Source organism: Desmodus rotundus, chromosome 12 (assembly GCF_022682495.2).
Source record: "Desmodus rotundus isolate HL8 chromosome 12, HLdesRot8A.1, whole genome shotgun sequence".
In the NCBI taxonomy this organism is placed as follows: domain Eukaryota; kingdom Metazoa; phylum Chordata; class Mammalia; order Chiroptera; family Phyllostomidae; genus Desmodus; species Desmodus rotundus.
In genome coordinates this window covers 38,701,235-38,714,305 of record NC_071398.1, presented here as the reverse complement: position 1 = coordinate 38,714,305, position 13,071 = coordinate 38,701,235, and the positions used below count along the sequence as shown (strand labels likewise).

The following is a 13,071-nucleotide window of genomic DNA, read 5'->3' as shown; positions in this document are numbered from 1 at the left end:
GCCCACAGCGCAGGGCAAAGTGCCCGAGAAGCCTGGTGGTGCCTTGAACAAGCCACTCCCAGCCGTGGCCCACCACTGGCAGCTCCCTCTGCCTGAAATTCTCTTCTCCCAAACATCTCCGCAAATGTCACCTTCTCTGTGAGACCCTGCCTGACCACTTTCAACATTTTCTGGCTTTCTTTCCTTCTTAAGTTTCCTCTTCGCACTTAACAGGAACATGAAGTCCACATACATGCTATTTGTTAATCTTGTCTGTCTCCCCCCCTAGGATATCATACCGTGGGGGCAGGAATTTTTGTCTGCTCTGTTCACAGCTGTATCCCCAGTGCCTAGAAAAAGAGCCTGGCACACATACATACTTGTACTCGATACGTATTTGTTGAATCAACGATTTAATGAATGAACGCAAAAAAGACACAAGCAGAGAAATGACAGAATCAAAGGTAAAGTGTTCAAGAAAGAGAGACAGAGACAGGGAGACAGAAGAGAGCAGATGGAGGCAGAGAGACGGGGAGAGAGCGAGAGAAGGAAAGAGACACAGGGATACACAGAGAGATGGAGGCTAAAGGCGAAGAGACAGAGCGGGTGAGGGAAAGTTACAGAGAAGCCAGGGCACAACCGGAAGGAGGAACAGGAAACGCCAGAGACAAACAAGCAAAGGACTGTGACTCCCTCTTGCCTGGACTCAGCTCAGAAGCCAGAAGATAAGAAATGCCTCTGAAAATGAACTGAAATTAATGCCTCCCAGCCTTCACCAGACAACTTGTCAAGCATCTGTCCTCAGGATGACAAAAATCTCCGGGAGGGTGAAAAAAGGGGCAGGGTTCAAATCCCTGCCTGGCCACTTCCTGGCTGTGGCCTTGGGCAAGTCAATGACCCCCTCTGAGCCCCAGATGCAAAATGCAGATAAGAACACCTGGCAGATTGGCTGGGCCAAGTTCCAGGCTAGGCAAGGTCCATAGAGACACTATGTCATTTGCTCTGAATCTCACAGGTTGAGTGGTGGAGTTGGGACTAGGATCTGGTCCTATCTCACCCCAAGGCCCCAGCCCCCAACTCTGCATGGAGTGGGCAGCAACCCCCCCCCAGCCCCCTGCTGTGAATGGATGTTTGATTACTTCCACCAGGTGGGAAAACCATCCCTAGAAGAGTAAGTGACTGGGGCGGGTTGGAGGGAGTGCAGGACTTGGATGTGTCTCAATTTCTGCTGTCTTCCCAGGCTCGGCCAGTGCAAGCCTGGAGCAGGTGCACCCTCTAGGCTCCCAAGGCCCCTGTGTTCCCCATCCCAGCCCTGATCTCTCTGGGCCACCCTTGTCAGCATGCAAGCTCCGTGAGGGCAAGAGTCATGGCCTGTCCTGGTCACCACCCTGTCCCACCCCGGGCCTGGAACAGAGCACAGACTCTACCTGTTTAACTGGCTGAAGAATAAACAAATAAGCAATAGAATTAAAGGTGCAACTCATGATTGAAAAGGAATGAAGAAGTGAATCAGAGAATGACCAGTCCTCCAGGCACCTCCTTGTTCCGCAGAGCGTGGCATACAGCCAGCACTCAAGAAGCATAGAACAAAGGAAGGAAGGGTCCAGGCCTGCAGCTGGGGACACTAGATCATAAGTTTGCAGCCTCAGGACCCAGAATCCCCATAAAAGTTTCCTTTAGCAAACTCCAGCCCTGCAAAAGGAGGCTGGAGCCTTGGGGCTGTGGATGGTGGTTAAGTAACCAGGTGTGCTTTCCATCGAGAGATGGGAAGACACGAGGAGGGGTGCTGGGCTCTCTTCCAGCCTGGATCAGGACAGAGAGGGGAAAGCCAGGGTCACCAGGAGGGGCAGAAACAGCGAGAGAGACAAAGAAGTGGGTCTGGAGGAAACCCTATGAAGGACTCGAGTCTATGAAGGAGGGCTGGGATTTTGTTTTGTTTTGTTCATGGTCTAGAATAGTGCCTGGCACACAGCAGATGCTCAATAAATAGCTTTGCTTGATTAGTCCAAGGACAGTCAAGAGGCAGGGTAGTAGCAACAGGCAGAAGGCGACACACACACATAAACTCTGCATACCGCTTCCTAGAGAACTGGGCTTGGGGCGGGGCAGAGGTGTTCACTCCCAGTATTTGACAAACCAGCATCCCATCTGGAACCCTTGTCTGGCCATTGGCTGAGGAATCTGGGGCTGTCCCGGGATTCCCAGGGAGTGGGCAGAACAGCAGCTGCAGATGCCAGGCAGTCCGGGAAGATATGGTAACATTTTAACAACCGCTCCAGCTACCCCAGGCTGAGGGTGGGGCTTGGGAGAGAAACTTTTCATTGTGTATCGTTCTGTGTCTTTTGGGTTGACAACCACAAGTTAGCTTTTCACAAGTTGTCAATTGAAATCAAATCTAAAACATATGGAATTAAATAGAAATCAGAGAGGGGCAGAGAAGCAGAAACTGTGATAGAAAGGAGCGGAACCCTGGCTGCCTCACCCTCGCCTGTGCCCCTGGGGACCAAGGGACCTACTTCTTCAGCAGCCGGGTCACAGCCTCCTGGGCCTGCTCCCCGTAGACGTTGCCCTGCCTCAGCAGGCCCTCCGCAGCCTGCACAGCCACCTGCATCTTTTGCTGGTTCAGCTCCATTGTGGTGAGAAAATCCCTGTGCTGTTTCAATGCCTCCTCCACGGACTCCACTGTGCCTGGGAGCTCCAGACCCGACAGTGCCATCTCCTGGGAAAGGGGTGGGGTGGTGCGCAGGTCAGACACCCACCCCCCACCCCCCACTCCAGGACCCTGGGGAGGTGGCCAGCCTGGTTTGCCACAATCATTCTCTTCCCCCTTGTTTCTAGCATCACACACACCAGGCACGGCCCCATCCCAGGGTCTTTGCTCACGCTGGTCCCTCTGCCTGGCAGTCTGTCCCTCCAGATATTCTCATGGCTGGCTCCTTCGCTTTCTTCAGGTCTCTGACCACCTGCCAAAATTACCACCCTCTACCCCGGCCATATCCCCTTATTATTTTTCACAGCATATGCCTGACATAATACCATACATGCACTTACTTGTTTACTGTCTCCTCCCCACATACATGCACACACAGAATGCCAGCCACACGAATGTGGCGCTTTGCGTTTTGTTTCCTTATCATGCTCAGCCCCAGACGAATGCCTGGCACAGAGGAGGCATTCTGTAAATGTTTGGTTAACTGATAAAGACTGAACTGAGCCCTAACTGGTGTAGCTCAGTGGGTAGAGCAGCATCCCGCAAACCTAAAGGTTGCTGGTTCCATTCCTGATCAGGGCGCATGCCTGGGTTGCAGGCCCGGACCCTGTTGGGTGGTATGCAAGGGGCAGTCAATTGATGTTTCTCTCACATCGATGTTTCTCTCCCTCTCTTCCCCCCTTCCCCTCCCTCTAAAAATAAATAAATAAAAATCTTAAAAAACAAAAAAAGACTGCGCTGGGTGCTGTGTGTCCTCAGGGACGTTCTTTCCTTCTCTGGGGTTAGTTTTCTAACATAAAATGGGTGGGTAGGAGAGGGTTACTCAAGGCTACCTAAGCGTTGATATTTAGTAACCTCGTGATTCCAGGGGGGCTGCCTGTCTGTCCCCCCACCCCAGATAATCCTCAAATGCAGTCAGCTCTCTCTAGATAACCAGCACCGGTGGTCGCTCCTCAGATGATCCCCAAAAGTTGGTACCTACTCTTAGGCAATCTGAAAACGGGTGTTCTATCTTGCACAAATCACAAAATTGGTTCCCAAGCCAGAATGATGTCCAAACTGGGCCAGCTGTTCCCAGAGAACCACACGTGATCCCTGAAGCCACACACAGTTACCCCCTCCGGAGAATCTGCAAACTGCCAGCCCCAATAAGATCATATGCGAATTTAGGTACCCACAAGCTCATAATCCACACTTACCGATCCCAATAATCTCTCAGCCTGAATCACCTACTTCCATAATCTTTATCCTCTGTTAGGATAAAGATTATCCACCCCAAGATTTTCTTTGGACCCCATTAACCATCATCAGTCAACCTCATACTCTACCTTCCAGATAATTCACAAGCCCAGGAAGCCACTCCAGTGAACAGCCAAAGGCATTACTCACTAGGATGGTGCCCAAACTGTTAGTCACCTCAGCTAAGAAACCACACCTCCCATCCTAATCCTCAAATTCTGTTACATACGTTGCCCACGCATGTTCACACCCAGTTATCTATACGGGATACCCTTCCCACTCCCATCCACCTCCGTTAAGCCACAAACCCAGTGGTCCCCGCAAACACACTCCTCCATTCATTTCCCTGCCCCGGCAGTCCCGCACCGCCTCGGACCCCCACCTACGTGAACCCCCCAAGCCGGCACCTGGTTGCGCAGCACGGCAAGCGCCTGGCGTAAGTCTCGCAGGAAGAGCTGGTAGACGTGTGCCTGGACCAGCGCCTCCCTGCGCGCCTCCCACAAGCCCAGCAGCTTGTGCCAGCCAAGTTCCAGATGCGGCAGCCACTCATCGAGTGCCAGCCCTGGACCCAGCTCTGCGCCGTCCGCTGCCAGCAGCGCCTCGCTGGCCGCCACGATGTGCGCATAGTCCTCCTCGCGCTGGTCCACTTCCTCCTTGAGCGCCGCGTGGCGCGCCAGCAAGGCGTCCGCTTCTTCCAGGCTGCCTGGCAGGGGTCCCTCGTCGCCGCCCGCTGCCTCCTGGGCGCGCACCAGCCAGTCCAGGAAAGCGTCCAGGTCGTGCAGGAAGCGCTGCAGGCGCCCGGCCGCCGCCACAGCCTCGCCACAGGCCTGAGCAGCGCTGGCCAGCGCGCCCCACTCGGCACCCAGTTCTTCCGCACCCTGGTGCAGCCGCCCAGCCTGCGCGGGGAAGCGCGCGGCCAGGAGCGCTGCCTCCTCCAGGAGGGCCGCCTGGCGCGGCTCCAGCGCTTGCAGAGCCGCCTCCAAGCCGCTAAGTCTCCATTGCAGGGCGCCGCCTGCGCGGGGCGCGCTCTCCACAGCCCTCCGCTTCTCGCGCACCTGGGCGCGCACCTCGGCGACCTCCAGCACATGATTCTCCACAAGCAGCACCGCGCTCACTTCTTCTTTACGCTGTTCCACCAGCTCCACGATGCAGTTCCACCTACCCAGAGGAAGGAGGGTGGCTTGAGGAGGAAAGAACCTCCTCTCGGGTGTGGAGGGCCCACCCACCCGGAGTAGAAAGAACCCTGCCACTGCGTGACCTTGGAAGGACTTTATATCACTGAGCCCCAGTTTCTGCCTGTGTAAATTGAAACGCTACCTTCATAATTGCTTAGAGCAGCGGTTCTCAGAATGAAGCCTGGGCGAGGTCAAAAGTATCTTCGTATTAACGCTAAGACACTACCCGCCTTTGCACTCTCCCTGTCTCTACACCGTACAGTGTTTTCCAGCCGCTGCGTGACAAAGACCCACCGCTGAAGCAGACCTGAACTCAGCTGCCTTCCTTTAAGCGGGACATTAAAGAGATCTGGAACAATGCCAAACAATGCCACTCCGCTCACTACATTTTTTGTTTTGAAAAATAGTTATTTTTTTCATTAAAAATGTTAACAGGTTTATTTTTATTTTTACGACAATATTTTTAAATTATTCAGTATTAATTTCTAATATGGTAAACACTGATATATATAAACCATTAAAACAAGCGCTTTGGGGTCCTTAATAGTTTTTGAGAGTGTAAAGAGGTTCTGAGCCCTGGCTGGTGTGGCTCAGTGGATTGGGTGCCAGCCTGCGAACTGAAAGGTCACGGGTTGGATTCCCAATCAGGGCACATGCCTGGGTTGCGGGCCAGGTCCCCAGTAGGGGGTGTGTGGGAGGCAACCAATCAATATATCTCTCGCACATCAATGTTTCTCTCCCTTCCTCCCCCTCTCTATAAGAATAAATAAGTCAGTTAAATTAAAAAAAAAAAAGAGGTTCTGAGACCAAAGAGCATGACAAGCACTAGCTGACGACATCAGACAACATGTTGGGTCCAGCGAATAGGAAGCGGTCAGGCACTATGAGCCAGGTGCTGACGACAGAGGGGTGCAAAGGCAAATCTGTTTTATCCCCAGATAAATTAATGGAAAATCATGTATTGCTCTGTGCCCTCAGGCAAGTGATGACACCACTCTGGGTCTCAGTTCCCCTTCATGGACCGTGTGCCGTCCGGGGTGCGAGCATAGAACCCTAGCCGGGCAGCCTGCAGTCAAACTGAGATGTGTACCCTTTGGCTAGTACCCCTCTGTGCCTCAGTTTCCCCATCAGTAAAATGGGCACAATCATAGCTTAGCAACCGCCTTATGGGGTGTTGTGAGGGTCAAGTGCACTCTGACTTATGAACTGCTTCAATAGTACCTGTTTGCTGCTGCTGTTGCGTGGAGCTGATCTCCAGGACGTGCCAGGCCCTTCTCTGCCTTGGGGTTTTGTCTTGGCTGTGCTAACTGCCAGGTCACTGTCCTCTAATTCCTGCATAAACCCTTACAATTCTTTAAACATATTGTTCATTAACAGTTTATTTGTTAACTGTCACTCTGCACCCCTCTAGAGTGGACACGCCATAAGGGCAGAGGTTAGGACTCTGACATTGGAAGGACCAGAGTTCAAGTTCCGCTCTGGCCAGATACACTATGTGACCCTGGGCAGATCATTTCCCTCGTGATCCTCAGTTTCCTCATCTGAAAAATCAGGATAATAATGTCCATTTCACTGAGTGCTTCATGAGATCATGTGGCTAAAACACTTGGCATATAATCTCTCTAAAGGCTGTAACATTCTTTTTGTTATCGTGTGAGGCCCTGATGCTTCAACTCTGTCAGGGCTACACAGGCTGTAAAATCACTACAAGTTGAGGTCTTGCAGTACAGCAGTTAAGAGCACAGTTTTGGGAGTCAGATAAAGTCGATTTCAAACCAGGCTTGACTCTATAATTTGCTGTGTGACCTTGGGCCAGTGTCTTCCCCTCTCTGAGCCCCAATTTCCTCTTCTCTAAAATGGGGTGATTTATACCCCACAGGTTGCTGGGAAGACTGCATACATGCTATCAAGAGCCCCAGCTCTGGATTCAGATGGAACTGGGTTTGAGTCCAAGTTACTCGACTGAGTGAGTGATCATGGTAAGCATTTCACTTCCCTGGGTCTGTGTCTTCATCTACGAACCCGACCCACATTGGGAGAACTGCTGGTAGTGTTCTAGGGGGAAAGGTGTTAACTTGTTACTGCTTTTGGAGTCCTGAATTTTGGAATCTTCACTATGGAAATTGGAATATTGAGAGATTAAACAAGGTATATAAAGTGTTTAGGAAAATTCCCAGCAGATATTAAATATACAATACATTATTTCTGAACAAATAAATTAATAGCCCACTGAAATGTACTGTATCCTAATTTTATCACATCATCACTAGCACTGAGTATTAACCTTTTTTTTTTTCTCTTCAAATTGTGCTGATTTACCAGCAGGCCATTATTATCTCAGGGGGTTGAAATGGCACATTCTTGATTTCCATGGTTGAGTGGATGAGGAAGGGAATGATGGAGGGAACTGCTGGGAGGTACCTAGAAGGACTTCCAGCCCACGGCCCCGCCTACCTGCTGTTGAGGTGGTCCTGGCAGGAGCGCACTTCGTCTGAACTGGGGTGGCCCCCTTCCACCAGCTCCTGGACCGTGTGGTTCACACCCAGGACACGGCCCATCAGACTGTTCATCTCCTGGTCCAGACTCTCAAATCTGCAGAGGAAGGATGAACATTCTCAGAGAGGCCTGGACACTGGGGACTTGCCCACTTCTTGGCTTTTATAAAACTGCCTTCTCCTGGATCTTCTAACTCTCTGACCTCACTTTCTCAAGCTTCTTTGCCAGCTCCTCCTCCTCCTACCTGTCACTCAAATGTTAGGTTCTTAAGGGCTCTGAACATCCTCTCACACCCTGCCTGGGTCATCTCCCACATCCCCACAGCCTCAGCCCTCACCCCCGAACTTGAGACCCCCACATCTCAGTTTGCTGCCCTCTTTCCCTTCAGGCCACCTCCAACCTCAAGGCTGCTGCACATCTCCTTAGGGCTCCCCACTCTCAGTGCGACTCCAACTGGCTTCAGTATCTCCTTCCAAATTTGTTCTTCCCCTGGGTCCCCGTCTCAAGAACAGCCCTCTAACCCCCAAGCCAGAGCCCTGTTTTGTTTTGGACAACTCCCTGTTCCCAGCCTGTCCACCCTCATGGTTTGTCCACTTGTCCTCCTGCCCTGGTCTAGTCCTGTACCCTCCTACCTGGGTCCCCACCCCAGCTGCCTCTCTGGTCTCCTGGCCACCACTGTCATCCCCTCCAACCCACCCTCCACACAGCAGCCAGGGAGATCTTTTAAAAACTGGGCAGGCCCTCCCTTGTTTAAAACCATGCCCAGAGGTGTGACTTAGGTAACCGTGGGCACAGTAAGGACAGGGACCAGACCTGTCTGTGTTCCCAGGAATGCCCAGCACAAGACCTAGAACAGGGCAGCGGTTCAGTGAGCAGCTGCCAAGTCAGCGAATGGAGGAACAAGGTGCTCCGAGAAAGAGGTACAGAGAGTTCATCCACTAATTTAACTCATTCCTAAGTTGGCATCTAATGCCACAGGGTGGTAACCACTGTGAAGAAATATAAAGCAGGGCTAAGGGAAAGTGACAAGGGCCAGAGCTAATTTATTTGTAAGGGAGGTGATGTGATGTGCACATGGTAGTGGGCGTCCCAGTGGAGGGGCCAGGCTGGGATATATCTGGAGAAGCTTGTGCCAGGTGAATATAAGCCTCGGAGTAATAACGGCAACCCCCCCTCGAATGCTCCCTGTCCCAAGGCATTTGCTAAGCGTTCTATACGTATTTGCTCATTTGTTGTTCACCACAGCCTGTGTGGTTGGGACTAAATCATTCTCTTTGTACTGGAACCCTGCTTCCAGCTGAGCGAAAAAAGAAACTGTTGAACCAACGAAGGTGAGACTATGCGTGAAGGGGACCCTGGAGTCCCACGAGTGCGCACTCACCGGTGCTGCACCACCTCGACGTCGTCGAGTGAATCGGGGACGCGCATGGCGAGCAACCATTGTTCCTTCTCTCCGATCCACAGCTCGCACGCGTGCACCTCGCCGAACATGCGATAGACAGCGAGGGCATCGCGCAGCCACTGGCGCCGCAGAGCAGCCACCTCCGTCACCTCGGCGAACAGCTGCTCGGCCTCCACCACGCGCACCTGCAGTGCCACCACCATTGGCCCGGCGCCGCTAGCGCCACCCAGTGACGCCAGCTGACGCCGCAGGCCACCCACGTGTCCCCGATGCGCCTCCACCTCCCCGGTGAGCGCGCGGTGCTGGCGCGCTAGGCGGCGGCTGGACGCCTCGTCGTGGCCGAAGTCACCCGCCGCTGCTAAGCGATAGGCGTCCCGCAGCCAGTCCAGGAGCCCGTCGAGGTCAGCACCGAACTGATGCAGCGCTCGCGCCTCCTGCAGCCGCCTCTCGCGCCTCGCTGCCGCCTCCTCCAAACGCTGCCAGCGCCGCCGCGCACTCGCCGCGCGCTCCGCTAAGCCCGCCAGGTGCACCGTCTCGGCGCCCGGGCCTTCGGCGCCGCCGGCCGTAGCCAGCTCCTCGCCGCGCCGCAGGGCCTGCTGAAGCAGCGCCCGCCGCCCGCCCAGCTCGCCTTGCAGAATCTTGTGCTGCGCTAGGAGGCGCGCGGTGCTGGACAGATCGTGAGCGCCGCCCGCTGCGCCCGCCCCGCCGCCTCCCGTCGCCTCTAGGAGTCGCTCCTTGTCGCGGGCCCAGCTCTCGGCCTCCTCCAGCTCCTGAAGCAGCGCCCACAAGCTCCTCGAGGCGTCCAGCTCCGCGCGCCGCCGCGCCGCCTGGTCCTGCAGCTCCGCCAGACAGCCATGCACATGGTTCACGCGGTTGCAAATGACCTGCGGATCGCAGGGCTGGTAGCCTGGGCCAGGAGAAGGGGAGGATCCCCGGTTGGGCACGGGCAAGGGGGCGTCCAAAAGAGGGTGTTGGAGGCTACCTGACCAACCGTTGGCTTGGCTTCCTCAGAGGCCAGTTATGAGTCCTCTCCTCCAGGCAGCCTTCCCTCACACCCTGAGTCTGGAAAGCAAGCGCCTTCTCTGGCTCTCCCAGGCTTCTCTGCTTACCCATGTCCGCCCTGAACCCCCTGGGCGATCATTGCCTGATCCGTCTCCCCCACTGGACTGGGAGCCCCTTGACGGCAGGGCCTGGGGCCGTCTTCATCGCACTGTGTCCCACCATTGCCCAGCACAGGGTGGAGCCCAGGGCAGCAGCCTAATGAAAATGGTCACATCGACTGAACGATGAATGGAAACTGAGATTCGGAGGATCCCAGCTAGAATTAGTGTATTCTCATGTAAACTGCGTTTCCTTCGGAACTGGACCAAATGAAACTGCTCTACTCTTAAGCTATTTTCTGGGTTCCTTACCTCTCTCATTCTCTGTTGCCTTATGTATTAACCCCGGTGATGACCTGCACTCCCTTTTTCTTCAAATATTTCACTTTCCTCCCAGACCTCTAATCCGTGACCCCAACACTGTGAAATTCACTTAATGGGCTGCAACCAGCATTTCTTGAATGGGGTGGAATGGAATGAATGGGAACACCAGAACTCAACGCACGAGGAAAAGGGAAGAAGCAGTGTTTGATAAAACTGTGGCGTTGGTGTGGGAATATGTGTGCGTGTGGACTCTGGGTTATGGGTAAATACATTTCTGACTGGGTCACAATGCTCCCCTAGATGGAATGTGGGATTTCTGTAATTCTGGATATCCACTGAAATCGACCCAAATAGTAAGGCATCCGACTGAACATGGCAGCCATGTATCCAGCCCGATGTCACGATGTCATTTAATCCACACAACCATCGTATGAGGTCAGCATCCTTACTAGCCCATCTTACACATGAAGAGACTGAGACTCAGGGAGGGAAGCTGCTTGCCCAGGGTCAGCTAAGACGCAGTGGGTCAGGAGGCCACACGCTGGGCCGCTTGTCAGGCCATGCAGCCACCCCTCACCGTGACCCCCCCCCCACACACACTAGCCTGTTTGCTGTTTTTGTGGTGCTGCTGGTTGTCACCAAGATCTCACGAGAAGGAGACAGGGAGACTCCTGGGACAAACATCCCCAGGCTGAAGGACAGGGTCGAACAACTTCTGTGGTTTTCCCGAGGGTGAGAGTGGCTGAGCCAGGATGGAGAAGTCTGCACCAGGGCTTGAAAGGACACCTCACCTGCTCTTAGGACATCCCCAGCCTACGAGGGTGAGAAACTCCACTATCCTTCAAGCCTGTCGACCTTCCTTTTCTAACAGAGCTCCAGGATTCCAAAGGGTCCTAGCTCCAGATAAAGGAATGAGACAGACCAGCCTCAAATCCCTGTTATCAGCTCTGCAGGGCTGGGCCTCAGAGTGAAAGAAAAGAGCAGCCCCACGGCCGTCAGCACACAGAGGCCCACGGCACACCGGCAGCTGATGGAGTGGGACAAAGCGGGGTCACTCCCCCGTGATGTGCAGATGCACCCCAAAACAAGGCCACTGTGCCAACCGCAAAAACACCTCCTTTCCCCCTTCACCCAGCTGAGCTGAATACCTTGGCTGATTCCTGTTCTTCCCACTACCTGGAGAAACATGATTCAGATGCACAGCTATCTTGTCGCCCCACTTCCTGACAGCATCCCATCTGCAGCCAGACACTGCGCAAAAGCACCCCTAGGTTGCCCGACACAAGCCCACATCCTATAACAAGCCTTTCTTAACAGCCTCTTACTGAGGTTCCCCAAGGTGTGTGCAAAGAGCCAACAAACCCAGCTTGTTCTGACTGAAGGGGGTTCCTGGGGGTCTTTGACCAGACGAGAATGACAACAGTAAGGTGAGAACCTCAGTAGAGCCAGCTTTAGTTTTGCCTATTGGTATCCATGCCCCTGCTTCTGGTAATGGCAGCCCACCTCTCTCCCAGTCCATGTCTTTGGACAGAGCTCACCCCCCTTCTTGGCCCCCAGGTCACAAAGATGTGGCCAATTACATCACTGTATAGTCCGGGGTCATGATGCTTGGCCGAGCAGCGGGGATGGAACCCACAGTGAGCTAATGGAGCTTTCGCTGAACCTTTGGTCAGAACTATTGGGAATAAGGGGACTGTTTTCTGCTGGGTCTGTAGGCTGCTCAGATGTAAACATGGAGCTGCATGACCCCAGGTCTACACCACAAGGGAAGGGACTGCCCAACAATGACACAAACATAGAGACGACAGTCGGAGAGTCTTAAAAGCATCATTGAACCATGCCTGGATCCGGCCCTTCCTGAAGCCAAACTCACCCCTCCCTGGACATTTTAGTTATGTCAGCCAATACATTTCCCCTTCCTCCTTGTGTTAATTGAATTGAGTTTCCCGTACTTGCTGCTGAACAGGCCCTGACAGTGCATTACCTTACACAGTCTTTTTATGATACTCACTGAGATCTGGCTGTAAGGGCTCAGCACATAACAAGCGCTCAATAAATGGGAGTTACTGCTACAGACTCTCAGAGCAGGAAGAAGTCATGTGGCTCAACCTCCTGCCCAAGGTGTTAATTACCCTGATAGTGTATCCCTGGTGGAGTGGGATCCTAGTCTGTGTTTGGATGCCTCCAAAGACAGGGAGCCCACTCCTTCCTTTTCTCTCTCAGGAGTCATTCGGCTTCTAATAGCATCAGCTTTGAAGGTCTCCTCCCCAAACCCCAATGCCAGACTCACCCTGCAGCTGGGAGAAACGCAGGGCGGCAGCATTGAGGGCCTCCACCCGCTCGCTCTGGGCAGCGATGTCCCCCTCCAGCAGTCCATGCTTCTGCAGCAGGTCCTCAGCCTCCACCAGGTGCTGTCCGCACTCCCGGGACAGCAGCTGAGCCTACAGGAGGGGGCAGTGTTGAGAATGTTTTTGGCCTTGGCCCGGAGGCCGCTCCCCCACCCCACTGCCCCAACTAGCTCTCTCTGCTCTCCTACACCATCACTTAAACTCTAATTTCTGTCTCTGTCTCCTGGTCTCTGTCCTGATCTGTCTCTCTCTGAATCTCTGAATGTCCCATCACTCACTGGCCCACATTTCTGGGCTA

At 53.7% G+C, this 13,071-nt stretch overlaps 1 protein-coding gene across 7 annotated transcripts in view; it reads right to left on the bottom strand.

Moving 5' to 3' along the window:
* The window catches only part of SPTBN4 (spectrin beta, non-erythrocytic 4), a 70,004-nt gene that overhangs the window by 32,013 nt on the left and 24,920 nt on the right, over positions 1-13,071 (bottom strand). For all 7 annotated transcript variants that reach the window (XM_053914458.2, XM_053914459.2, XM_053914460.2 and 4 more), the window contains 5 exons: positions 12,716-12,866; positions 8,981-9,908; positions 7,558-7,695; positions 4,336-5,086; positions 2,496-2,698 (listed from right to left, as the gene is read on the bottom strand). In XM_053914458.2, coding sequence (XP_053770433.1) covers positions 2,496-2,698; positions 4,336-5,086; positions 7,558-7,695; positions 8,981-9,908; positions 12,716-12,866 — 2,171 coding nt within the window. The remainder of the gene's footprint in view (positions 1-2,495; positions 2,699-4,335; positions 5,087-7,557; positions 7,696-8,980; positions 9,909-12,715; positions 12,867-13,071) is intronic.